We start from the raw sequence: 27295 nt of genomic DNA on the forward strand, positions 1-27295 counted from the left end.
CCCAAAAATTAGCAGGCATGGTGGCAGATGCTTATAATCCCAGCTACTTGGGAGGCTGAGGCAGGGAAATGGCTTGAACTCAGGAGGTGGAGATTGTAGTGAGCCAGCATTGCTCCGTTGCACTCTAGCCTAGGCAACAAAGCAAGACTTTGTCTCAGAAAACAAAACATTTCCTGGGTGTCTTTCTGTCTGGTCCTGTTGTGTTGCTATTGGTGGCAGTGGGAGAAAAGCAGCCTGAAGATAAACATTCAAAAAACAGGCATCCTCCCAGTGCTCTTTGTTTATTTTACCTTCCTGTGAAAGAGGATGCCAGTCGCCCAGGAAGTAGGGTGTGATGGCCTCATTCCACTTGAGAGGGTCTTTTCCTCCCAGCCGACACTTTACGGCTCTTTGGTTTTCCAGTGTCTGCTTTGCTCCAGTTTCCGTGCTCACATCCTGTCCTGTGTGGTCCCCACTGGCACCGGCACTCCTCCGTGTCCTAGCCTCAGAGGAGTGGCGGCAGCAGGGAGGGTGCGGGGAGCCAGTCTTCGCTGTGGGCCCTTGGTGTAGAGGCTGCCAGGCTGGCAGTGTGGGGATGGGCCACCTGCTGGGAGGTGGAAGGAAAGATGCCTGCCACGCAGGTTCAAGTGGCGTGGGAATGTGCGTGCTGTTTGCTCACCACAAACGTGAGTGATCTCATTTCCTATTGAAATTGGTGCTTTGGGGGATTTTCTCTCTTTGTAAATGACGCACAGTAAAACACCTCCTGTCACCCCTGCCAAAACTCCATCCTCCAAAGTAGAAATCACAAATAAGGGAAGCTTACATCTTTTTGAGATATTAAAGTAAGCTGAGGTTTTGATTATGGTTGAAAAATTTTTTTAATCTCTTGAAAAATGTAGAATAATAGTGAAGCTCTTTCTCCCAGTTTGCAAGCTCCCACAGCCCAAATCCTGAGGTGGGTAGGTACTTTTTCTTCCCCAAGATCAAATGCCTCTGTGCAGGGCAGGGCTGATCCCATTTCTGGTCTCACCAGAGTTAAAAGCATGGTCTCTTTCCAGGACTTAAAATGTCCCTGTGACTTGAGGCAAGTGAGGATGGAAGGTGCTTTGTTGCGTGTGTGTGTCTGTGTCTCCTTTAAGAAAGGTTTCTGAGTGATTTTTAAGGAGTTTATTGACCTGGACCAAATGTTATAAATAGAAGCACTTCATAAATAGAGTTGAAGTACAAGGTTGGATTGAAATAAGTGTATCTTCTTTATTTCTCTTTATAGGTGAAAAACAAAAAGACCCAGGATAAGAGAGAGAAAAGTAATTTTCGCAATGAAATTAAGCTGTTAAGAAAAGAACTGAAGGAGAGGGAAGAAGCAGCTATGCTGGAGAGCCTCACTTCGGCAGACGTGGTCCTTGCAACAAACACGGGTGAGAGGGCGTCTTCATCCTTCCTCTGTGGCCCCGAAGAAGGCGTTGGGGTCTGTTCCTGCTTCTGTTTTCTGGAAGAGTTTGTTTAGAATTGGTATTTCTTTCTTAAAAGTTGGGTAGAGTTCACTAGTGAAGCCTACTATTCAGGTTTTCTTGTCTTCCATGAGCTCACATCTTTCTTTGTCCATTTCTTCTGCGTTGTAGAATTTAGAGGCATGGAGTGGTTCCTAACATGCCCTTATTCTTCTTTTAATATCTGCAGAATCTGTCATGGTGGAACCTGTATTCTTCTTGATACTGGTTTGTGTGTTCTTTTTTTTCCCTGACCTTCCGGCTGGAGGGTTTTTTTCTTTTATTTAAGTGTGTGTGTGTGTGTGTGTGTGTGTGTATTTTTTTTTTTTAATTTTTTTTGGAGACAGAGTTTTTTTGCTCTTGTTACCCAGACTGGAGTGCAATGGCGCGATCTCGGCTCACCACAACCTCCGTCGTCTCCTGGGTTCAGGCAATTCTCCTGCCTCAGCCTCCTGAGTAGCTGGGACTACAGGCGAGTGCCACCACGCCCAGCTAACTTTTTGTATTTTTAGTAGAGACGGCGTTTCACCATGTTGACCAGGATGGTCTCGATCTCTTGACTTCGTGATCCACCCGTCTCAGCCTCCCGAAGTGCTGGGATTACAGGCATGAGCCACCGCGCCCGGCCTATATATTTTTTTTTAAGAGACAGGGTGTGCCAGATGCGGTGGTTCACACCTGTAATCCCAGCACTTTGAGAGGCCAACACGGGCGGATCCCCTGAGGTCAGGAGTTTGAGGGCCAGTCTGGCCAACATGACAAAACCCCATCTCTACTAAAAATACAAAAATTAGCCAGGAGCTGTGGTGTGTGCCTGTAATTCAGCTACTCAGGAGGCTGAGGCAGGAGAATCGCTTGAACACAGGAGGCGGAGGTTGCAGTGAACCAAGATTGCGCTACTGCATTCCAGCCTGGGTGGCAAAGTGAGACCCCGCCTTAAAGCCCCAAGAAACAAACAAAAAAAAGTGACAGGGTCTCACTTTGTTGCCCAGGCTGGGCTCAAACTCCTGGCTTAAGGGATCCTCCTGCCTTAGCCTCCTAAAGTGCTGGGATCACAGGTGTGAGCCACCGCACCCAGCCTGGCTGGAGGTTTCAATTTACTCTCCCCAAAGAACCAGCTTTTGCTTTTTCTCTGTTGTTTTTCTGTTTCATTTATTTCCACATTGATCTTTACTGTTTTCTGTTTTCTCGGGCTTGTTCTTTTTCAAGCTACTTAATGTAGAAGCTGAGATCATTGATTTGAGACTTTGCTGTTTTTCTAGTAAAGGCATTTAGCTCCATAAATGTCTCCCCACGTACTGCTTTTGTGGCATCCCACAAATTCTGATACATTTCATTCATTTCAAAATGCTATCTCATTTGCCTTTTGATTTTTTTTAGAAGTGTTATATAGTTTCCAAATAGTTGGGAATTTTCCAGATACCTTTCTGTTGTTGATTTCTTTTTGTCTCTTCTCTTCTCTCCTGTCCCTCCCTGCCTGTCCGCGTCCCTGTCGTGTATGGGATCTCATTATGTTGCCGAGGCTGGACTCGAACTCCTGGGCTTAAGTGATCCTTCCAACTCAGTCTCCTGAGGAGTTGGGGCTACTGGCATGTGCCACTGCACCTAGCTTACTTTCTGTTGATTTCCAATTTAATTCCATGTGGTCAGAGGACATACGCTCATGACTTGGATCCGTTCATTGAGATTTTCTTTATCGTCCAGAATCTGGTCTCTGTCTTGGTGGGTGTTCCATGCACACTTGATTGTGTGTTCTGATGTTGTCGGGTGTTCTGTAAGGAAATCAGATCACAACGGTTTGCAGTGTGGTTCAAGTCTGCGCTATTGAGAGAGGGATGTGAAACTTGTGAATCTAACTGGGCATGTCTGTTTTTCCCTGCACTCCTATTGGTTTTTATTGGCTTCATATCTTTGGAAACTCTTTTGTTAGGGTCATAAATGTGGACTGGGCTGTTTTCTTGATTAGTTAACCAGTTTATCATTATGAAATGACCTTCTTTATGTCTGGTAGTATTCTTTTTTTTGAAATCTACTTTGATAGTAAAATAATCATTTTAGCATTTCAGCTGAAAAACAATGAAATTTGCTTTTATTATGATCAAAAACATGTAACATAAAATTGACCACCGGCCGGGCGCGGTGGCTCAAGCCTGTAATCCCAGCACTTTGGGAGGCTGAGGCAGGTGGATCACGAGGTCAAGAGATCGAGTCCATCCTGGTCAACATGGTGAAACCCCGTCTCTGCTAAAGATACAAAAAAATTAGCTGGGCATGGTGGCACGTGCCTGTAATCCCAGCTACTCAGGAGGCTGAGGCAGGAGAATTCCTTGAACCCAGGAGGCGGAGGTTGAGGTGAGCCGAGATCGCGCCATTGCACTCCAGCCTGGGTAACAAGAGTGAAACTCCGTCTCAAAAAAAAAAAAAAAAAAAAAAATTGACCACCGGAGCCCTTTTAAGTCTGTAGCATGGCAGCATTAACTGCATGCCCGTTGTTGTGCGGCACGTCTCTAGAGCATTTTCATCTCGCCAACCTGAAACTCTGTATCCGCTGAACATTGATTCCCTTTTTCCCTGTCCCCAGGTCCTGGCAGTCACCAGTCTACTTTCTGCTTCTAAGAGTTTAATTATTTTAGATGCTTCAATTAAGTGGGACCATGCAGCATTTGTCCTTTTCTGACCGGCTGGTTTTATTGACCTTTATGCCCTCAAGCTTCAGCCGTGTTGTCCAGCCTTCCTTTTATTTTTAAGAGACAAAGTCCCATTCTGTCAACTAGGCTGGAGTGTAGAGGTACAGTCAGAGCTCACTGTAACCTTAAATTTGTGGCCTCAAGCAGTCCTCCCACGTTGACCTCCTGAGTTGCTGGGATTACAGGCGTGGGCCATTGCACCCGTATTTCCATGTGGTATCATTTCCTTCTGCCTGAAAGATGTCCATTATCATTTCTTGTAGTGTGGGTCAGCTGGTGATGAATTCTAACAGCTTTTGTATGTCTGAAAATAACTTGATTTCACCTGCAGTTTTGAAATATATTTTTGCTGGGTGAGAATTCTAGATTAACACTTTTTTTCCTTGCAGTATTTTAAACATGTTGTTCCGCCGTCATCTGCATGAGTATTCCTGAAGAGAATTCTGTCATTCTTATCTTTGTTCCTTTGTATGTAATGTGTCTTTTTTCTAATGTCTGCATTTAAGATTTTTTTTTGGCCAGGTGCGGTGGCTCATGCCTGTAATCTCAGCACACTTTGGGAGGCTGAGGTGGGCAGATCACCTGGGGTGAGAGTCTGGCCAACATGGTGAAACCCCATCTCTACTAAAAGTATAAGAAAATTAGCTGGGTGTGGTGGAGGGTACCTGTAATCCCAGGCTCTTCAGGAGGCTGAGGCAGGAGTAATCGCTTGAACCTGGGAGGCGGAGATTGCAGTGAGCTGAGATCACACCACTGCACTCTAGCCTGGGCAACAGAGCCAGACTCTGTCATAAAAAGACAAAGAAAAAAAAGAAACCCACATTTTTTTCTTTATCACTGGTTTTAAGCAATTTGATCAGGATTTGCCCTGGTGCAGTTTGCTTCATGTTTTTTAGAATCACAATGAGGACACAGTATGAGATCTACCCTCTGAAATGTTTAAGTGTACAATACGGTATTGTTAACTAATGGCATCGTGCTGCACAGCGGATCTGTGGAGTTCATCTTGCTGAACCTTTATACGTGCTGACTGCCGTTTCTGAGTTCACTAATTTCCTTCCTTCATGCCTCATCTAACATCTGTCCCATCCAGTCTAACTTTCATCTGACATCCAGAAATAAGATTTGATTCTTTTTATATCTTTGATGTCCTTATTTAATTTTTTGAACATTTGGAATACAACTGTAATAACTCTTTTTAATGTTCTGTTGTCTGTGTCATTTGTGGTGTCTTTTGATGGATGTGGTTGTGTTTTCCTACCTCTTTGCGTGCCTGCTAATGTTTACCAGACATTGGGGGTTTTATGTTGTTGCTTGCTGAATGTTGAATAGTTTTGTATTCCTGTAATTTTTTTTTTTTTTTTTTTGAGACAGGGTCTTGCTTTGTCGCCCAGACTGGAGTGCAGTGGTGTGATCTTGGCTCACTGCAACCTCTGCCTCCTGGATTCAAGCAATTCTCTTTACTCAGTCTCCTGAGTAGCTGGGACTGCAGGCACACACCACCATGCCTTGCTAATTTTTTTTTTTTTTTTTTTTTTTTGAGACGGAGTTTCGCTCTTGTTACCCAGGCTGGAGTGCAATGGCGCGATCTCGGCTCACCGCAACCTCCGCCTCCTGGGTTCAGGCAATTCTCCTGCCTCAGCCTCCTGAGTAGCTGAGATTACAGGCACGTGCCACCATGCCCAGCTAATTTTTTGTATTTTTAGTAGAGACGGGGTTTCACCATGTTGACCAGGATGGTCTCGATCTCTCGACCTCGTGATCCACCCGCCTCGGCCTCCCAAAGTGCTGGGATTACAGGCTTGAGCCACCGCGCCCGGCCTTTTTTTTTTTTTTTAAAGACAGAGTCTTGCTCTGTTGCCAGGCACCAGGCTGGAGTGCAGTGGTGCAATCTTCGCTCACTTCAATATCTGCCTCCTGGGTTCAAACAGTTCTCCTGCCTCAGCCTCCCGAGTAGCTGGGGCTACAGGCGCACGCCACCATGCCCAGCTAATTTTTGTATGTTTTAGTAGAGATGGGGTTTCACTATGTTGGCCAGGGTGGTCTTGATCTCTTGACCTCGTGATCCGCCTGCCTCGGCCTCCCAAAGTGCTGGGATTACAGGTGTGAGCCACTGCGCCCAGCCAATTTTTGTATTTTTACTAAAGGTGGAGTTTCACCATGTTGACCAGGCTTGTTTCCAATTCGACCTCAAGTGATCTGCCTGCCTCAGTCTCCCAAAGTGCTGCGATTACGGGACTAAGCCACTGCACCCAGCCTCCTATAATATTCTTGCATTTGGTTCTGGGAAGCAGTAAATTTACCTCTAACCAGTTTAATCCTTTCGAGTCTCACTTTTGAGATTTGTTAAGGTCTGGATCAGTGCTTAGTCTAGGGTTCATATTCCCCAGTACTGAGGTAAGACCCTTTGAGCTTTCTACCCAGTGCACCTTGCAACATGAGATTTTCTAGTTTGATGATGGGATTGGGTACTATTCCCAGTACTGTGTGAGCACTGGGCACTTTTCTCTAATTGTTTTGGATGGTTATTTTCCAGGCCTGGAGTAGAATTCTCGTGAGCGTGTGCTGATCACAGGCCTGGAGTAGAGTTCTCGTGAGCATGTGCTGATCACAGGCCTGGAGTAGAGTTCTCGTGAGCATGTGCTGATCAGGTACCCATGGGCCTCCTCTGCAGATCTCTAGGGTTTTCTTTCTGTGTAGTAGTCTCTTTGGCCTTTCATCCTGGAAACTCTGCCTGCATTGAACTCCAGGGATTCTTAGCCTTGTCTTCTCAAATCAGGGAGGCTTCTTGGCTCCACCTGGCTGCCCCTTCTCTGTACTCCCTCCTGGAAACTCTCAAGGCTGAAAGCTTGGGCAACCCCAGGGCTCACCTCCTTTGCCTCTCGTTACTTAAGAGTTACTTTTCTTTGTTACCCGTTGTCTACAGTCCTGAAAAATGTGGTTTCAGTTATTTAAAAAATTTTTAAAGTAACTAGATGGGGGGGTGTTATTTCCAATGGGAGAATAAATGCAGTCCCTGCTATTTTATCTTGGGCATAGGTGGAAGATGCCCGTTCTCTCTTGTAGCTGTGAGAAAGTGCTCCTGTTAACAGAGCTGCTTACCCGGTGACTGTTGTGGGAATCTTGTCAACTTCCATTTTGGGGTTTAGGAATGCCTGTTGTGTTTGTGAGACCTCTGTGTTGTTGCTGCATGAGAACAGTACCGCAAATTTCGCAGCTGAAAGCAACCCATGTTTATTATTCTACAGTTTCTCATGTGGTTGTTGACAGCTTTCAGTTCACTGTGGGTTCTTGCTGGGTGTTGGCTGGAGGCTGCTCTTAGCTGCCTTGCCAACATGGCTGCTTGCTTCCTAAAAGCTAGCAAGAGACACAGTCTCCTAACATGTTGGTTTATCATCTTATGTAATGTTATCGAGGATGTCACATTTCATCACCTTTGCCCTATTCTGTGGGTTAGAAGCAAGTCTCAGGCCCCACCCACAATCGAGGAGAAGGGATTATTCAAGATGTGAACACCAGTGGCCAGGATCCTGGGGTGTACCTTAGAGCAAGCTTGTCCAACCCAAGGTCTGCAGGCTGCCTGTAGCCCAGGATGCTTTGAATGTGTCCCAACACAAATTTGTAAACTATCTTAAGGTGTGTGTGTGTGTGTGTGTGTTTAAGCTCATTGACTATTTTTAATGTTAGTGTATTTTATGTGTGACCCAAGACAGTTCTTCTAATGTGGCCCTTGGAGGCCAAAAGATTGGACACCCTTGCCTTCAAGTCTATCTGTCACAACCTTTCAGCTGATGGGCTACTCTAAGAAACAGAATCCAGGTTCTTTTTTTTTTTTGAGACAGTATCTACTGTGTTGCCCAGGCTGGAGTGCAGTGGCACAATCTTGGTTCACTGCAGCCTCTGCCTCCCAGGTTCAAGTGATTCTCAGGCCTCAGCCTCCTGAGTAGCTGATTGCAGGCACATGCCACCATGCCCAGGTAATTGTTTTTGTATTTTTAGTAGAGACAGGACTTTACCATGTTGACCAGGCTGGTCTCAAACTCCTGACCTCAAGTGATCCATCCACCTTGGCCTCCCAAAGTGCTGAGATTATAGGAGTGAGCCACCATGCCTGGCTAGGTTCTGATTGGCTTTATAGTTATTGCTTTATCCTGTTGTGTTTTAAGTCAGATGGGAGAAAAAAGAGTCACAAGCAGAAAATACATTTATGGTGTCTTTTTTATTTACCCATGTAGTTGCCTGTATTTCTTCATGTAGTTTTGAGTTACTGTTTCCAAAGGACTCTCTTTGGTATTTCTTGAAGAGCAGGTTTGCTAGTGACAGATTCACTAAGCTCATCTTTATCTGGACAGGTCTTAGTTTCTCCTTCATTTTTTAAAGGATAATCTTGCTGGGTATAGAATTCTTGGTTGACAGTCTTTCAGCTCTTTGAATGTGTCATTACACTGCCTGCATGGTTTCTGATGAGAAAGCAGATACTGATCTCATTGAGGGCTCCTTATATGTGACAAGTTGCTACTCTATTGCTGCTTTCAAGCATTTCTCTTTTGTCTTTTGAGTGTGTGATTATGATGTTTAGGTGTTAATCTCTGTGAGTAAATTACATGGGTTTGTGGAGCTTCTTGGATGTTTTTCATCACATTTGGGGAGTTTTCAGCCATTATTTTTTCAGGTATTCTTTCTGCCCTTATTCTACTCTCCTCTCCTAGAACTCCCATTATGAATCAGTTATCCACTTGATGGTGCCCTTCAGGTTTCTGAAGCTCTGTTCCTTTTCCTCTGTTTTTTTCTTTCTGATCCTTAGACTGGATCTTCTCAATGGACCCCTCTTCAAGTTTGCTGATCATTCTCTGCTATTGAGTCCTTCTAGTGAATTTCAATTATTGTACTTTTCAACTCCAGAATTTCTGTGTGGTAGTTTTGTTTTCTGAGATGGAGTCTCGCTTCACTACCAGGCTGGAGTGCAGTGGCACGGTCTTGGCTCACTGCAACCTCTGCTTCCAAGCTTCAAGAGATTATCCTGCCTTAGCCTCCCGAGTAGCTGGGATTACAGGTGCATGCCACCATGCCCAGCTAATTTTTGTATTTTTAGTAGAGATGGGGTTTCACCATGTTGGCCAGAAGGGTCTTGATCTCTTGACCTCGTGATCTGCTACCTCTGCCTCCCAAAGTGCTGTGATTACAAGCGTGAGCCACCATGCTGACCTCTGTGTGGCAGTTTGTAAAAATTATTCCTGTCTCTTTGTTGATGTTCTCTTATTTGGGGAGACATTCTCACACTTCATTTCTTTAGACTTGGTTTCCTTTTGCTATTTGACCATACTTAGAATCGCTGCTATTTCAAGTCTTTGTCTAGTAAGATCAGCATCTAGGCTTTCTCAAATATCTTGTTTATTTTTTTATTTATTTTTGGAGATGGAGACTTGCTCTGCTGCTCAGGCTGGAGTGCAATGGCGCAATCTCAGCCTGCTACAACCTCTGCCTCCCGGGTTCAAGTGATTTCTCCTGCCTTAGCCTTCTGAGTAGCTGGGATTACCGGCACCCACCACCACACACAGCTAATTTTTGTATTTTTAGTAGAGACGGGGTTTCACCATGTTGGCCAGGCTGGTCTTGAACTCCTAACTCAAGTAATCGACCTGCCTTGGCTTCCAAAGTACTGGGATTACAGGTATTAGCCACTGCTCCTGGCCTCAAGTATCTGTTGATTGCCTTTTTTCCTCTGTATGTTGGCCATATTTTCATGACTCTTTACGTGCCTTGCAGTTTTTTGTTGAAAATGGATCATTTTAAATAATAGAATGTGGCAGCTCTGGAAGTCAGGTTCTCTTCCCACTCCAGGGTTTGTTATTGCTTCCACTTGTTCTTTGTTTAGTGATTTTTCTGGACTCATTCTGTAAAGTCTGTATTTTTTGTCTTCTGTGGCCACTAAAGTCTAATATAGCTTAGTGGCCAGCTAGTGATTAGACAGACATCCCCCTGAACTCCCGGAGCCATAAATGCCCCATTCTTTGCAGCTCTGTGTGTGTGCTTGGACACACCTCCAACACAGAGCCAGGCTGTTTGTGACTCTCATCTTTCACTTCCTGTGTGGGCAGTGCCTTGAGCTGGGCCACAGGTGAGAACTGACAATCTCCCCAGGTCTTTCCCAGGCCGTGTGCATGTGTGTGGCCTTCTAGATTCCCAGGAATGTGCTGGATTTTTTCAAAGCCCCCTGAGGCATCTCATTCTCCAGCTTAAAGCTTTGTTTGGTTATCCTATCATTTGCTCCAGCCATTATTCCCTGTCTTAGAAAGCTGTGATGTTTGACAGTTACCTCTGATTGTTTTTGACAAACACCACCAGGGAAAAGGCTGCGTGAGCTCAGAGAAAGTCTTTCGAGTGTGGTCTACCAGAGGACTCCTGGACAGCTGAGATAAGCACAATGTCTGGATTGGGGCTTTGTGGAATATCAGGCCTGTTCTGCATCCTGGGGCTGCCAGGTGCTGGTTTTCACCCTACCTTCAGGCTGAGGGTTTCAAGGCTGCCATAGGATGGGGAGGGATGGATGGGAATACGGCAGGTTTGAGTGCTACAGAGCTCCCGTGCTGACTGGGATTCAGACGCTTTTCTGGAATGAACACTTTCCCTGATAGCTGCAAGCCTTTGGCAAGTTTCCAGAGTTCTGAGAAAGTTGACTCTGACCATTTGCCAGTGTCTTGCTTTCGTGAAGGAGAGAATTCTCACAGTTGGTGAGAGCCTCTTTGCTGACATCCTTCTCTGGCTTCAAGGAGAGCACTTGCTGGAAATCAGGAAGCACCCCCTGATCCCCGCAAGGTCAGCTTGTGGCCTTTGTGTTCTTTCTGTTCCCTCCTGGTTGTTGGGGAACTAGAGTGAGTTCCTGGAAGTGCTTGTCCATCATGAAGTCTGGCTTCTGTGCTCAGCAGTTGATTGTTCTCTATGTCCAAGGAAGTCACTTTCTACATTTAGAAAATAATTGAGTTGCAATATTTAGAAACCAGACAGCATCCCTTGGGCTGGGGTCACAGCCCCAAAGTGGTGATTAATTTTGCCGTTTGAAAGTCAGAGTGGCCTGTGGCCAGAGGACTCACTGCTTACAATGCAGGTGAGCTAGAACCATGAGTTATAAAATGTCCTGGCCAAGTTTTTATTATAAGATACAAATTCATCCCACATAGTTGTAATGCAAGCCTAGATGATGAAGCACCCGGCTTGGTGGTGTGTCCTCCAGCGTGGCTGTGGTCGTTAGGAAGCAGCCGTGCTCCTGGAGACCTGAGGCTCCCTGTTTCCACCAGGTGCATCTGGCGATGGCCCCCTGAAGCTGCTGCCCGAGGGCCACTTTGATATGGTGGTCATCGACGAGTGCGCCCAGGCCCTGGAGGCCAGCTGCTGGATCCCCCTGCTACAGGCCGGGAAGTGCATCCTGGCGGGCGACCACAAGCAGCTGCCCCCCACCGTCATCTCTCACAGGTAAGGCCCTTTGCCGGAGGTGCCTTTTTCTGCCCCACTCGCCACCCTTGATACCAGCCTTCCGGGCTCACCAGGAGCCCCTGCGGTGCCTCCTCCGAACATTTCTCGGCACGGCTCCCACCCCACCTTACTGCATCTAGTCATCTCGACGTCGGATCCGTGAGATCCTGCGCTCCTTGAGGGCGGGGCCACAGCCCCTTCATCTCCGTAGCCTTGGAAACTGGACACAGGGCCTGGCACATTTCTGGTGCTGCGTCCCTGCTTGTTGAGTTGAACATCCCCTCACGAACCAGGCGGGTTTGATGGTAGAAGTTGCGTGAGAGCCATGGGTTCTCTGTGGGCTGGCCTAACTGGCCTCTGGGTGGATTAGGTCACAGTGCAGGTGGGTTCTTTAGTCATCAATCTGTAGACACATCCCGGGATGGAGGGCACTGGGCAGAGACGTAGCAAACCACGATTCTGCCCTGCGGAGACACCTGAGCCCTGATGCAGTGGCCTGGCCTGGGCTGTCCTGCTGGAGGAAGTGCTGCCCACCCCCGGCCCCTCCCTCACCTCTTCCCATACTACCCTGCGCTCGCTGCTCCAGCCACACAGGCCTTGCTGGCCCCTCTGCCTGGACCACTCCTGCCTGGGTGTGACGGGCGTGCCCTCCCTCCAGATGAACCTCCGCGTGGTATTCCTCGATTGTCCTTACGTGAGGCCTGTGAACAGGGCCTGGCACGTGGGCTGTCTTTGAACAAGTCCCTGTTCAGAAAGTTATCCCTGAGTTGTGAAACGCTTCGAGATGCCTGCATCCTGGCCCTCACTTCCACCGGGAGATTGGTTTCTTCTGATTTCTGCTGCCATTTGAAGCACTTCTCTATTTCACCACGGGTGTGTAGAAGTTACATACTCTCGTTTTCTGAGGACCAGAAAAGATGCACAGAAAGCCTGTTGAGTAGAATCTCTTCAAAGGCGAGTGGGCAGCCCAGGAGTCAGGGGTATGTAGGCCAGGGTGCCTCAGAGAGAGGTGTCAAAATAGTACTCGAGAGGGCGCTTTGGGAGGAGGATGTGGGGGACGAAGATGGCAGGACAGAGGGGTGCGGGGGAAGCACTCTTGAGAGGATGTCCTGGGGAGAAACGTCGGGGTCTGGAGTGGAAATGTTGCGGGGTCTCTGGGTGTCAATTTTTCTGGCTAGAAACCTCTGTGGCTGCAGCACCTTTGCCCCAGTTCTTGTCCTGCATCCGGAAGAATGAGGTCCGCAGACAAGCGAAGGGTGAAGAGAGTTTTATTTAGTGTTAGAACAGCGCAGAGGCGTGGGTATCCCATCGAGTGTTCAGCTCTCCGCAGAGAGGAGGCCCTGGAGAAGGCTGGCTGCTCTCTGTAGGCAAGTAGTCTAGACGTCCCTGCAGGTCTCTGAAACTCTCAGCAGAGAACGTAGCTCCTCTCTGCGCTGTCATGTCTCTGCCCTCTCCATCCTCTGGCCATCTTCTCGCCTTCTCTGGCTGAGCCCGAGGCTTTTATACGTCTCAGAGGGAAGGAAGTGTGTGCCAGTTGGCCCGTGGGTGGCCATGGGCAGGCCTGGAAGAGGCACCAGGAGTCCCCAGTCTGGCCCGCAGGACTGGCAGCCTGGCCCCCAGCCTTCAGGCCCTCCTGGCCTTCCACCACTTGCTTCTACCCGAGACTCCATCTATCTCCTGCTGCCATTTATGGTTTCGGGGCTTGGCACCAACCCAGCTCTGAGATCGGAATGGGGGCTGGGAGCCAAGAGAGGCCAGGCAGTGGGAGCAGACACCCCTGAGTCTGCAGGGACGGCAGGGAGGTCCTTCCTGGGGAGCCTGAGGGTGCAGGCTGCAGAGTGGGAGGGCAGCCACGGCTGCACCCAGGAGCTCCTGTGCCCCCAGCTCGGAGGAGGCAGAGCTCCCTCATGTTCCTGGCACCTGCCTGCTTCATGGAGCTGGAGGCCCAGGTCTGCAGCCACAAGTCTAGTGGCTGCTGCTACACCTGGGAGGGCAAATCCTGGCTGTTCCTGGCTCACCCCAGAGTACAGGGAGGCTTGGATCTACAGCTGCAGTTTGGGTAGCTGTAGCCCCATCCTCCTGGGGCAGGGGCCTGGGTCTGCAGCTGCAATTGCTGCTGGGAGAGCTTCCGCCCAAACTCAGAAGGGGCAGGGCTCCTACTGGCTCCATGGAGTGTGCAGCCACAGCCACGTTTCCCTGCCGCAACCGGCAGGGTGACAGCGCCCTCGGAGCAGGGAGGACAGGCGTGGGAGTCCGCTTCCTCCGTGGTGGCTCCCAGGGAGACGTTCTCCAGACGTCCCTCACGGAGGGCTTGGTCCTCTGGAAAGCCTTTGGGTGGAGAAGGTTTGGAACTGTGCCCTGGGGCAGGGGCCCTGGAGAGAGTAGGATGGTTTTGGAGGAACGTTGGGTGGCGTTGTGCTGGGTTTTGGGTTTGGTTTGCAGTTGGTACTGATCATCACTTCCTGTCCTTGCTCTGTTGGCATTAATTATGTTTAGTAGAGATCTTTGTGAAAAATGGGTTAATCACAGAGGTCTTGGAAGTTTCCAGAGGGAGGGTCTCTGGAGTGGAGCTGGGCACTGCCCCAGGGTTTTGGTGGAGTTGGTGAACCGTAGTGGTGCAGGTGGTGGGCTCTGGCAGCAGGCGGCCCGGGCAGGTCCCGGCGCTACAGCTCGCTAGTCGGGCAGCTGTGGGCTGGTGGCTTCCCTCTCTGTCTCGCCCTATTTGTATGTAACATGGGAATCAACAGTAGCCACCTCATGAGGTTGTTACCAGGATGAAGGGATTGAGTCCACACCTGGTGCACCCAGCAGTGCCTGGCACCTGGGCAGTGCCAGTGGGGGCAGCCATTCTTGGTGGGAGTGGACTGCTCACAGCTGGAGCACTTTGGAGTGTCCATTCTCTGTTGTGGCTGTGACAAATGACCACAGGCTTAGTGGCTGAAAACAGCAGACTGACCAAACAACAGTTCTGGAGGTCAGCTGTCCAAAATCAGTCTCACCCGGTCACAGTTGAGGTGCAGGTAGGGTTGGTTCTTCTGGAACCAGGGTCCAGGGGAAAATCCATTTCCTGGTCTTTTCCAGTCCTGGAGGCTGTTTCTTCACTAGTCGCCCTTTCCTCCATCTACAAAGCCAGCAGCGCAGTGTCTTCACATCTCTCCTTGGCTTGGCCTTCTCTGACTCTGACCCTCCTGTGCCTCTCTTATAAGAGCCTTGGGGATGGCTGATCACTAGCAGCTCGGGATTGTAGCTCCCAGTAAAAGCGCAGAGAACGAGAGGATGCCACACTTTCAGATGAAGTTTTGTTGCTCACGCACCAGAAGATTCCCAGCGAAGGAGCCCCACGGGTCGCCAGCGCGACTCTTGTGGCCGGCGAGGCGGGTTTGCTGCTGCCTTGGTGCGGCGGTTCTTGGTGCAGAGTCAGAAAAGCACCATCAATCTTAACACTGTTGTTTTGGCCGGCTCAGTGGGTTGCTCAGATTTTAGCGCTGGGAATCAACAAGTTGGACGTCCACTCAGAAACCCAATTACAAAGACGGTAATTATAAAGACCACAGATGGATGCATTTATAACGAAGGCAAGAAACCAGGCTGAAAAGGCTCAGAATAACCAGAATCAGAACGCCTTTCCCTCTACAGGGGATCACAATTCCTCATCAGCAACGGAACAAGGCCTGATGGAGAACAAGTGTGTTCCATTATCAGAAGCAGGCTTTAAAAGGTGGATGATAAGAAACTTCTGGGAATTAAAAGAACTTGTTCTAACCCAATGCAAAGAAACTAAGAACTTCGAAAAAAGGCTTGACAAAATGTTAACAAGAATACACAATTTAGAGAGGAATAAGTGAATTAACGGAGCTGAAAAACATAACACGAGAACTTTGCGAAGTATGCACAAGTTTTAACAGCCGAATTGATCAAGCAGAAGAAAAGATATCAGAGGTCAAAGACCACCTTAATGAAGTAAAACGAGAAGACAAGATTAGAGAAAAAGGTAAAAAGGAACGAGCAAAGTCTCCAAGATATATGGGACTATGTGAAAAGACCTAATAATCTACGTTTGATAGGTGTACCTGAATGTGATGAAGAGAATCAATCCAAGCTGAAAAATACGCTTCAGGATATTATTCAGGAAAACTTTCCCAACCTCGCAAGGCAGGATAATATTCAACTCCAGGTAATACAGAGAACCCCACTAAGATATTCCTCAAGAAGACCAACCTCAAGGGCATATAATCTTCAGATTCACCAGGGTTGAAATGAAGGAGAAAATACTGAGGGCAGCCAGAGAGAAAGGTCAGGTTACCCACAAAGGGAAGCCTATCCGACTCACAGCAGATCTCTCAGCGGAAACCCTACAAGCCAGAAGAGAGTGGGGGCCAATATTCAACATCCTTAAAGAAAAGACCTTTCAACCCAGAATTTTACATCCAGCCAAACTAAACTTCAAAAGTGAAGGAAAAATAAAATCTTTTGTGAACAAGCAAGCACGCAGAGATTTCATCACCACCAGGCCTGCTTTACAAGAGCTTCTGAAAGAACCACTACACATAGAAAGGAACAACCAGTATCGGCCTTTCTGAGAAATACCAAAAAGTAAAGAGCATCAACCTAATCAAGAGTTTACGTCAACTAATGGGCAAAAGAGCCAGCTAACATTAAATGGCAGCATTAAACTCACATATATTATTATTAATTCTAAATTTAAATCGACTAAATTCCCCAATCCAAAGACACAGACAGGCAAAAAAAAGCCAAGACCCATTGGTATGCTGCATCCAGACCCATTTCACATACAAGGATACACAAAGACTCAAAACAAAGGGATGAAGAAAGATTTACCAACCAAATGGAAAGCAAAAATAAATAAATAGAAAGCAGGAGTTGCCATTTTTGCTGATAAAATAGACTTTAAAGCAACAAAGATTAAAAGAAGCAAAGAAGGATATTACATAATGATAAAAGGATCAATGCAACAAGAAGAGCTAAAGATCCTAAATATATACGCACCCAATACAGGAATACCCAGACATACAAGACTCATAAAGAGACTTAGACTCCCACACAATAATAGTGGGAGACTTCAACATCAATATTAGACAGATTAATGAGACAGAAAATTAACAACGACATCCAGGACTTGAACTCAGATCTGGAACAAGTAGACTTAATTAACATTTATAGAACTCTCCACTTTAAATAAACAAAATATGCACTCTTATCACACCTATTTACAGGTTTAAATGAAATATTGGTTGGCTGCTTATTATTTTCTTCCCTCATTGTTTTTTTTATGTCTCTATTATTAAGCACAATTATAGGCATACCCATTTTTAGACTGCATTCTAGCCTGGGCAATAAAGCAACACTCCTGTTCTCTCTCCCTCTTCCTCTTCCTCTTTCTTCCTCTCCTTCATTCCTTTTTTTAATTATTATTATTCTTTCCTTTTCTTTCTTTCTCTCTTCTTTTTTTTTTTAAAGAAAAAAAAGGGCAGAGAAGAGCTTCACTAGTAACAGTCTCCATGAAAAATGTGTGTTTAAGAAGTTATTGGCAGGTGGAGAGAGGATATTTCAGTGGCCACAAATTTACGAAGCTTAAGGTCCTGGCATTAGGATTAAAGGTCTGAAAAGAAATAAAGTGCTGAGATTCCCTGCTAGAGACAGGTTTATCCCAAAACAAATTAAAATCAGAGCTCTTAGGAACGGAGATGCAACAACTTTTAAGCCAGTCAGTAGATGGCATGTAGAAAGGAAAATAATTTCTCTGCTTACCAACCAAGCGGGCCGCTTGATGAGGCATCTAGCTCCCTGGGGTGACCATAAAGCAATGGTAAACTGAGTCGTGAAAACCAGCAGGGAAAAACAAACAAACAAACAAAAAGAGCCTTGGGTTGTCAGCCAGGTCATCCAGGTCTCCTCCCCATCCCAGCATCCTTAGCTTCTTCTCAGGTGCATCGTCCCTGTTGTCTTGTCAGGGAACATTCACAGGTCTTGGCGATTGGATGTTAAGTACCTTTGGGGCCGTGATTCAGCCGACCCCACCCACTGGTGACTTCTGGGTCAGAACCCAGGGGTCAGTCGGGTCCTGAGGTTTGCAGCCTGGACTCTGGGACTCAGGCTAGCCTTCCCTGTTTCTCCCTCTTGGGCGCAGGGCTGCGCTGGCAGGACTGTCGCTCAGTCTGATGGAGCGCCTGGCCGATGAGTATGGCGAGCGGGTGGTGCGGACGCTGACCGTGCAGTACCGTATGCACCAGGCCATCATGCGCTGGGCCTCGGAAGCCATGTACCTCAGGCAGCTCACAGCCCACCCTTCCGTGGCGGGGCACCTCCTGAGGTGAGTAGCTCGGCCCCAACCCCTGCCCCATCCATCTCCGCTGGCTAATCCTGTGCGTCACCTGTGTCTACGCAGCAAGTTAAAGTGAAGCTTTCCACGGGAAAGTCGACTCTGAGGCTAGCGTTTTGGAAGAGAGCGTGGCCTTGCCCTGGAGAGCTGGCTCGGGCCCACTCCCTCCCATGTGACGCCCTGATGTGCCCATCATCCGCCCCTGCCTTTCCACGTGGGAGGGTCGGTTCTGTCAGGTGGAGCCTCAGTGCTGTGCTGTGCTTCCCTCATGTGCTCCCTCTGCCTGTGTGCCAGGGACCTCCCAGGTGTGGCTGCCACGGAGGAGACGGGCGTGCCCCTGCTCCTGGTGGACACCGCCGGCTGCGGGCTGTTCGAGCTGGAAGAGGAGGACGAACAGTCCAAAGGGAACCCTGGTGAGCTCGCTCGGAGATGGCCAGCTTTTTTGTTTAAACATACCTCAAGCTCTTTAAAAATAAAAGGCGCTTAAATTGCCCAATTCCGGAGGAGCTGAGAGAGTTACTGATAACAGGAAAGGTTTGGAGCTCTACGCTCCGAGAGACTGAGCAGCAGTGTGTTCTCAGGGTGAGCAGGCCGCTCCTGGCGAGGTGCGCCTGAGAGCATGTCACGGCCTCCCTGAATGGTGTCCAGCTCCACCTGGCTGGCCTGGCGGTGGGAAGACGCCTCGCTCAGCCGACACCGCTGTCTCCCCGGTTCCGAGTTGAACAGGATGCGCAGCCGTGGACTCAGAAGGCCTTCGTTGTTGATGTGGAATTCGTTAGCTGGGCAGGGCTGGTCCTGGGGCCCGGCACACAGATGATTAGCTCCCGGAAAGTCAGCCACCTGGGCACAGTGCAGGACCAGCTGGCCACGATAGAAAGGTGCCCAAAACACACGTTAGCAGTGGATGCCAGCCCAGGGTGCCCTGCGCTGCCCACCAGCCCTTTGTTTCCCTCCAGGCGAAGTCCGCCTCGTTAGTCTGCACATCCAGGCTCTGGTGGACGCCGGTGTTCCAGCCCGTGACATTGCCGTGGTCTCGCCGTACAACCTCCAGGTGCGAGGGGCTCCTTTTCTCCCCCTATAGAGCAGCAGGGCTCACACACAACCGAGAGGCTAAAAGAAAAAGAGGATTTGTCGGCCGCCGTGACCGAAAGTTCAGGGCTAGGGCTGACCTCATTGTGACTAGATCCAGGGCCCAGATGACGTGGGCAGGGCCCCCCGTGTTCATCTTCCTGCCCCGCCCCACCCTCCCTGCCCAGTGCCCCCCGTCCTGCCCAGTGCCCCCTGTCTTCTGCACTGGCTTCGTCTTCTGGCCAGATTTCCTGGGTGGCCCCGGCAGCGTCGGGTGGACCCAGCCCTTCCACAGGCAGCCGTGGCGGAATAGCCTGGCCTTTTCCAGCATTTCCCGCGGGAGCCTCAGCCTGGAACCTTGCTGGTCTGGCTCAGGTTGTGTTCCCCTCGGGATCTTGTTTTGTAGAAAAATGTACCTGCTGAAGTATGGGGAGGGTCTCTGGAAATGACCATCACCCCTTCCTGGTGTGTGGGCATCACACATAGGGCTGTCATGAGCCCACAGAAATGCTGAAGTGCCAGGGACGGGGTGTCGTGTTTGTCCTGCGTGCGTGCCTGTGAGGAGGCTGGGCGGGAAGGCTTTCCCACGGGGCCCCTGCGGCTCCCTTGCTGGGTCCTGGCTGTTGAGCAGCGCAAGGCCCTGTGCTGAGCTGAAGGGCAGGGTCTTGGCGCGGTGGCATTGGGGGTGAGGAGGCCGTAATCTGGCTGGTGTTTCAGGTGGACCTGCTCAGACAGAGCCTCGCGCATAGGTACCCTGAGCTTGAAATCAAGTCTGTTGATGGCTTCCAAGGCCGAGAGAAGGAGGCCGTGATACTGTCCTTCGTCAGGTCCAACAGGAAAGGTACGGACCCTTGTCGGAGTCCTTTGGGGACAGCGCAGAAGTGAATTTATTGATTCAGGGGCACATTGGGTATCTGCTGGTGCCACACTGGTTGCTGGCAGTGTGAGCGTGGAGCAGCTCCTGTCCTCAGGAAGCCCACATCAGGCACAGCAGAGGAGACAGACTGCAGAGGCTCAGAGGCGTGGGCGTGCGGTCAGGGAGCAAGTGGCAGGGGTGGCAGCTGGGGGTGCAAGGTGGGCTGGGAATGGCCAGGATGCCCTGCTGAGGAGGCGGAGCCCCGTCCCGCCCGAGCTGGCTCTTAGCCTCAGTGCGCAGCGCCGCAGGGTGTGGCGGTCGTGCTGTGGCCTCTGTGCTGCTGTGGTTTGTGGGCTCTCCATTCGGGATGAGAGTTGTTCCCAGAAACAGGTTTCGTGGACGGGTTTTGTGAGACGTTCTCAGAGGGCAGAAAGCAGATGAAGCCTGGCTATAAGCTGTGGAGAAAAGACGGGAAGGTGCTGGAAGGTTTCTTGTGCCTTCTCCTGGGTGCCAGCTGTAGCCACACCCCAGGCAGCCTCTGAGGCTGGGCTTAGGCAGAAGGAGCGGAGCAATAGAACCCAGTCGGGTTCCCCAGAGCCCTACTTGGTCAGCTGCAGCAGCCAGATACCAGGGCAGATGTGGCATCATGGTGCCATGCGTGGTTGGGCAGCCGTGTGGAGGGTGGGCCACTGCGCAGGGGCCACACTTTTGGTGGTGGTTACTGAAAAGGACGTAGGAGCCTGACTTTCTTATTCTGAGACCTGCCTCTCACTCCCCTCTGGCCCTTTGTAGGTGAGGTTGGTTTTCTTGCTGAGGACCGGAGGATCAATGTGGCTGTCACCCGTGCCCGGCGCCATGTGGCGGTCATCTGTGACTCCCGTACCGTCAACAACCATGCATTTTTGAAGACCCTGGTGGAGTATTTCACCCAGCATGGGGAAGTACGCACGGCCTTTGAGTATCTTGATGATATCGTCCCAGAAAACTATTCCCACGAGAGCTCCCAGGGTCCCAGCCACGTCGCCACCAAGACCCAGGGTTCTGCTGCATCCGCCAGGAACGGAAGTCAGTGGCAGGAGGGAGGCCAGGAGGCTGCAGCAGCTGCCAGACGCGGCCGGAAGAAGCCGGCTGGGAAGCTTCTGGGCCCAGAAGCCCCATCTCAGCCGAGTCTCACTGGAGGCAGCCCAGAGGGAGTGGAGAGCCAAGATGGCATGGACCACTTCCGGGCCTTGATAGCAGAGTTCATGGCCAGTGAGAAGATGCAGTTGGAGTTTCCTCCTTCCCTCAATTCTCACGACAGGCTGCGGGTCCACCAAATAGCTGAGGAGCATGGGCTGAGGCATGACAGCTCTGGGGAAGGGAAGAGGAGGTTCATCACCGTGAGCAAGAGGGCCCTGCCAGCCCCACGACCCCCAGCAGTTCCAAGACCCCCAGCAGATCCGGAACCCCCAGCAGCCTTGGGATTCCTGGCCGGGACTGGCGGCCCAGCCCCTCTCCAGCCGGTGCCCCCTAGCCCTGTGCAGACGAAGCAGCCTCCCAGGGAGCAGCATGGCCCAGAGCAGCCAGACCTGAGGACGCTGCACCTGGAGAGACTGCAGAGGGTCAGGGGCTCACAGGGGCAGCCCTCCAGCAAGGAGCAGCAGGCCTCGGGGCAGCAGAAACTTCCAGAAAAGAAAAAGAAAAAAGCCAAAGGTAAGTCAACTAATGAGAACGTGGGGCAGTGTCCCTTGACTGGGGTGCTGGCCCCACTTGGAACTCACCTGCCACCATCAATGGAAGGGCTTCCTCCTGGCAGGGCCACGCGTGTGTCATTTTAGCTTTATTTTCAGTCATGTGACTCCCAGCTCGGTCTGGGCTCCCTTGGGTCAGGGATCAGGTCACAGGCACCTTCTTGTCCCAGAGCCTGTGAAGGGCTCTGCAAGCAGGCAACGCAAGGGGCCTGGGAGAGCAAAGGTGGACAGTCCCTGGAGCCCCTCGGAATGGGGCAATCACGGGTTCCCGAATCACGGGTGGCCCTGGAGGGTGGGGTCTTGCACAGCAACAGGGTGCGTTCTGTCTGGAAGTTGTCCTGGGCAAAATGCTCAGAACCACAGGGGCCGGCTCAGACAAAACCATTCTCGCCTCTGGGCCGTGTGGAGTCCAGGGTGGGCTCTGCTCCGTTTGCTGTACCCTGCGTGGTGCCCACCCTGCTGGTGCTGGCCAGCCGTGCACTGGGAGTTGGCCAGGCGTATGCTGGCAGAGCCTGTAGACCTGGTCAGTCTGGGGGGAGCTCCTGCTACTGCCGTTTTTTTCCTCAGCAAGACCAGGCAGGAATTCCTGCTGCCACTGATCCATTTAGTTCCTGCAGATGAAGCTGCACAAGAACAGCGAATGGCTTTGAAAGGGGCCTCCCAGAGCCTGGGGCTCAGAGGGATTCACGCCCCAGACCTTTCCTGAGCAGCTACCCTGCTTTGTGCTAGAGGATAGCCCCCAGGCACTGACGCCGTAGCAGAGGGAAGAGACAGGGAACTGCCTTTTAATTTTTTTTTTTTTAGGATTAGTAGAGATGGTGTCTCACTATGTTGCCCAGGCCAGTTTCGAATTCTCAGCCTCGAGCAGTCCTCCCACCTCAGCCTCCCAAAAAGCTTGGATTACAATTGCTTTTTTTTTTGAGACGGAGTTTCGCTCTTGTTACCCAGGCTGGAGTGCAATGGCGCGATCTCGGCTCACCGCAACCTCCGCCTCCTGGGTTCAGGCAATTCTCCTGCCTCAGCCTCCTGAGTAGCTGGGATTACAGGCACGCGCCACCATGCCCAGCTAATTTTTTGTATTTTTAGTAGAGACGGGGTTTCACCATGTTGACCAGGATGGTCTCGATCTCTTGACCTCGTGATCCACCCGCCTCGGCCTCCCAAAATGCTGGGATTACAGGCTTGAGCCACCGCGCCCGGCCATGAATTGCTTTTAAACCCTTAAATGAAGGCCAGCTTCAGTGGCTCATGCCTGTAATTCTAGCCTTTTGGGAGGCCGAGGCAGGCGGATCATGAGGTCAGGAGTTCGAGACCATCCTGGCCAACATGGTGCAACCCCATCTCTACTAAAAATACAAAATTAGCCAGACGTGGTGGCGTGCGCCTGTAGTACCAGTTGCTTGGGAGGCCGAGACTAGAGAATTGCTTGAACCTGGGAGGAAGAGGTTGTAGTGAGCTGAAATTGTGCCACTAGACTCCAGCCTGGGCGATAGAGCGAGACTGTCTCAAAAAAAAAAAATTACCTTAAATGAGGGGCCAGGTGTGGCACTGCTATCTTTCCATTTGCCTGAGTGACACGGGTCTTCTCCAGGACATCCAGCCATAGAGCTGCCCACAGAGGAGGACTTCGAAGCCCTGGTTTCAGCTGCCATTAAGGCTGATAACACTTGTGGCTTTGCCAAGTGCACAGCCAGTGTCACGACCCTGGGCCAGTTCTGCCATCTCTGTGGCCGCCGCTACTGCCTCAGTCACCACCTGCCCGAGGTATGTCGGCCTCCCCTCCTGGGGGTCGGACAGCGGGGAGGGGTGGTGGGTTCCGTCTGCAGGGAGCAGACCCTGGGCAGACTTCATCCAGATGGGAAACTTAGCTCTCTGCGAGCTCCAGATACCTTAAGAAATGGCAAGCAGACGCGGACACGTGGTCTGTTCGAGCACCTCAGGGCGTGAGCAAACAAGACGCCTTACTTGCCTAGTTACTGGGTATCCTGGGGAGACGGAATTGTCCCAGTGTCTCTGGGTTCTGCCCGTGGCCTAATCTGGTCCACGCGGCATAGGGGAGATGGAGGCAGAGCTCCAGCATGTGGGCTGACCTGGCTGCGGCCTGGCTGCTGTGTCGTTCCCTTCTTAGCCTGGGTTGGTGGCAACCCTCCGGGCCTGGTGTGGGGGTGCCTGTGGGAAGCTGGGGTCTGAGCCAGCCTCGTCTCTGCCCTGGAGGATGCTGGGCCTGGTGGGGGATCTGAGTAAGAGACCAGCATGCATTACCAGGTGCTGAGTGCTCCGAGGAAGGAAACCCAGGGCCAGGGTAGCAGTAGGGACACCCACCCAGATGCAGCAGGAAGTAACACGGGGGCTGAGACCTATGGGACAGAAGGTGGGAGCTGGGCTGGGGAGGACAGGGCGATGGCGGGTAGGCGGGCAGGCTGTTCACCCTTAGACCATGCCTAAGGCCCCGGGCACAGTCAGGGAGTTGGGAGAAGTGTGAGGCAGGATGACTAGAGTGGAGGCTGGGCAAGGCCTGGTGAGCTGCCTGGAGGAGTCAGGCCTGTCCTCAAGGCGGTGGGGCGCCCTGGAGGGTGTCGACAGGGCTGTGATGTCACCATTCTTAGCTGTAGTGTGGTTTAGACGGAGGCTGGGCGGCAGCAGACAAGTGGTTGCCGAGCTGTGTGGTCGGTCAGTCAGGGTGGTGCCGTGTCCCGAGTGTGCACTCGGGGGGCTTCGGCCTCCAGCCACACCAGGGTGCAGAGCCCTCTCGCGCCACCCACCCCCCTTCCTGCCAAGCAGCCTGCAGGGTGAAGGATCGACATGGTGGGGAGGAGTGGTCCTCTGTTGGGGTGCTGGTGGCCCTCCAGCTCTTTGACAGGCAGAGCTGCAGGGTCTGCCTCCCTGCCCCTGTGAGCCCAGCACTGATTCTTGTGTCCTCCCCAGATCCATGGCTGCGGCGAGAGGGCTCGAGCCCACGCCCGGCAGAGGATCAGCCGGGAAGGGGTCCTGTATGCTGGCAGTGGGACCAAGGACAGGTCCCTGGACCCAGCCAAGAGGGCCCAGCTGCAGAGGAGGCTGGATAAGAAGCTGGGCGAGCTCAGCAGCCAGAGGACCAGCCGGAGGAAGGAGAGGGGGACGTGACCGGCCACATCCTCACCTGCCCCGTGGAGCTCTCTCCGTGCCAGCCCAGGACACCATCAGCCACGCTCCGCCTCCAGCAGGGCCATGGAAGAGCACAGGGGCCTGTGGGGAAGGTTGGGTTTTGGACTCCGACGTCTCAATGTGGAGAAAAGCACCTGGGGGCAGCAGTGCTGGCGTAGGTGAGGCTCGGAAGCGCGTATCCCTTCCCCTCACTCCCAGTCAAATCCCACGTCTCAGCATCTGGATCCTGGGGAGGGTTCCAGTCCCTTGGGGAATATCCAGGGCCCCAGGCTATTGAAGTCACCCCTCAGATGACCTGCTGGCTCAGGCCTTCAGGATATGGGTGCTGGAAGAAAGCAAGAAACGAGACTCGCCAGTGGCGCTCAGGCGGGTTCTGGGGCGGGCGCCAGGAGTTTGGCTTGCACGTTCCCACGAGGCCAGCTGCTGGGGCCACTTTCCTTCTGTCTGCTGTTCACTGGTGACTGCAGCGTTCCCCTTCCCCTCCCCCCATGGCTCCTGTGAGTCTGGGGCACCTCTTTCTGGCCTCTGCACCTCTCTCTGGCCTGTGCTAGCCCCTCATCTCTGTGCCTTGCCATGGGGACCAGGCGAGAAGGCCATCCCCGCAGCTTTCCTGGGAACGCCCCCAGGCATCAGCGCCGTCAGCGCTCACCGACGCAGAGCCTCTGGTCTCCTCCAGTGCCCTTTGCCAACTCTTCTGTTTCCGAGAACTTCAGACGGATGGACCTTAGCCTCAGGGTTTTGTTTCAGGAGGATGTAAATTATTTAAAAATTAAATGAAAACGTCGTACACGGTCCCAGTGTCTCTCTGCAGGCCTAACGGGCGCCCTCGGCCTGTTCTGCTCAGCAGCTGTGCCCTCCCTGTGGACCTCTCAAGTCCGCTCTTCCTCTGACCGCCCCATGGCAGACTCCAGGTGCAGGCTCTGCCCTCTCTCCTCAAATCCCTGTCATGCCCTTTTATGTCCCCGGTGGCCTTTGGAGGGAGGTTCAGCCCCCCAACCTGCGCCAAGGTGGCTGTCCCCCAGAGGCCACTTAGACAGCGGATTCAGCTAGCGTGTGCTCGGGCCAGGCCTGCGTGCTTTGGCAGCCCTGTTCTTGCCGGTGCTGGGCCAGTCTCCCCACCTACCCGGGCTGACGCCTCACCCTGGGCCACGAGGGCCCCTCCTCCTCCCCCTGTCGTGGACGCCTTCCTTGCCTGCTCCTGTCAAATGGCTTTTGGACGGAATTGCTTGGGAAGGGGACCAGGACTCTACTGCAGTTTGCATCAGGTGTGGCAGAGGTCGGCGCCAGAGGGTTGCGTTTCTCACGCTCCTTGCGGACCCGTCGCTGTGGGAGGCGTGTATGTAAATAAATGCTCTGGGTGGGGGTGGGAGCACGGCTGGAAGCTCTCCCTGGTTGACACAGCACACAGGGAGGTGTTCTTCCTGCTGCGGCAGGTGTAGGGGTGCTTACTTCAGCTCCCTGGCTTTTTGGTTCTAAGCTTCAACCCCTGGCCACCGTGAGACCGAGTTCAGGGATGGGCCAGAATCCAGACAGCCAACCACAGTTCTGCCCCAGGATTGACAGGATGCTGAAAGATGGCTTTTCAAGGGAGACAGCCAACAGCCACACTCCCTGCCTCCCAGGTAGCCTGTCTGCAGGAGAGAAGGAGGCCAAAGAGAGAGAGAGACCCGAAAATGGTTGTGAGAGAGTGACCTGATGACAGTGTTTGAGCACCTGGATGTAGCCATGCCTGACCTTCACCCCATTCTTCTTGCTGTCCTGAACTAGTAAATCCCCTTTTTTAGCTGAAGAAATCTGCCTTAGGTTTTTGTCACTTGCTACCAAAGAATCTGCTGACCCAGTCATGCCCACATCTCTCTATCTTATTGGGTATACCTCTCCCAGCATGGAGGCAGCGTGGAATTCATGTCGCCCTGCTCCTTAGAGACGGCAGGATTGGAATCCAAGCCCTGTGGAGGAACTGGAAGTAGAGGAAGGCAGCCAATGCCAGCTGTAGGGTGGAAGCTCTGGAACCGGAGGGACCTGAGTCTGAACACCTGCTGGCACCACCATCCACCAAGGTGTGGCCTCAGCAAGTCACCTCCCCTCTCTGAGCCTGTTTGTGTGTCTGTGAAGCTGGACGGGAACGGTTGCTGCGGCGCCAGGTGTGCTGGGAAGCAGAAGAAGTGAAGTGTGCAGTTTCGCGCCCTTGCAGGGCCTGGGTCCGGGTTTGTGGTCCCCCAGCTGTGCCGCGCAGCCCCCTGCACGGAGCGCTCTCCCTTCCACCGCTGACCACCGCAGCCCTGGGTAGCGCATTGTTAAAATGCCAGGGCCGAAGGTTGCAACACAAAAAGTTTCCATTTCTCATCCCAGGAGACCTTGTTCGGAAAATGTTTGTAGCTGGTTGTTTGAAAAATACCCTACAGTTTGGCCTGGACGGGGTAGTCCAAAAAAAGGAAAAAAAAAAAAAAAAGGGAAAAATACCGTAAGCCAAACGTGTCCCTGGCCAGCGGGTGTGGTCCTGCTGACAGTAGCTGCAGTCCATAGCC

General features: G+C 51.6%; 1 protein-coding gene across 1 annotated transcript in view; it reads left to right on the forward strand.

Moving 5' to 3' along the window:
* Window positions 1–25554, forward strand: part of IGHMBP2 (immunoglobulin mu DNA binding protein 2) — a 38279-nt gene extending 12725 nt beyond the window's left edge. The window contains exons 7-15 of the mRNA XM_039471061.2: window positions 1253–1400; window positions 11455–11629; window positions 17778–17960; window positions 18264–18382; window positions 18926–19020; window positions 19755–19878; window positions 20686–21585; window positions 23215–23387; window positions 24549–25554. Of these exons, the coding sequence (XP_039326995.2) occupies window positions 1253–1400; window positions 11455–11629; window positions 17778–17960; window positions 18264–18382; window positions 18926–19020; window positions 19755–19878; window positions 20686–21585; window positions 23215–23387; window positions 24549–24746 (2115 nt within the window). The 3' untranslated portion in view covers window positions 24747–25554. The remainder of the gene's footprint in view (window positions 1–1252; window positions 1401–11454; window positions 11630–17777; window positions 17961–18263; window positions 18383–18925; window positions 19021–19754; window positions 19879–20685; window positions 21586–23214; window positions 23388–24548) is intronic.
* Window positions 25555–27295: the final 1741 nt, after the last annotated feature.

This window comes from Saimiri boliviensis, chromosome 6 (assembly GCF_048565385.1).
Source record: "Saimiri boliviensis isolate mSaiBol1 chromosome 6, mSaiBol1.pri, whole genome shotgun sequence".
Lineage (NCBI taxonomy): Eukaryota > Metazoa > Chordata > Mammalia > Primates > Cebidae > Saimiri > Saimiri boliviensis.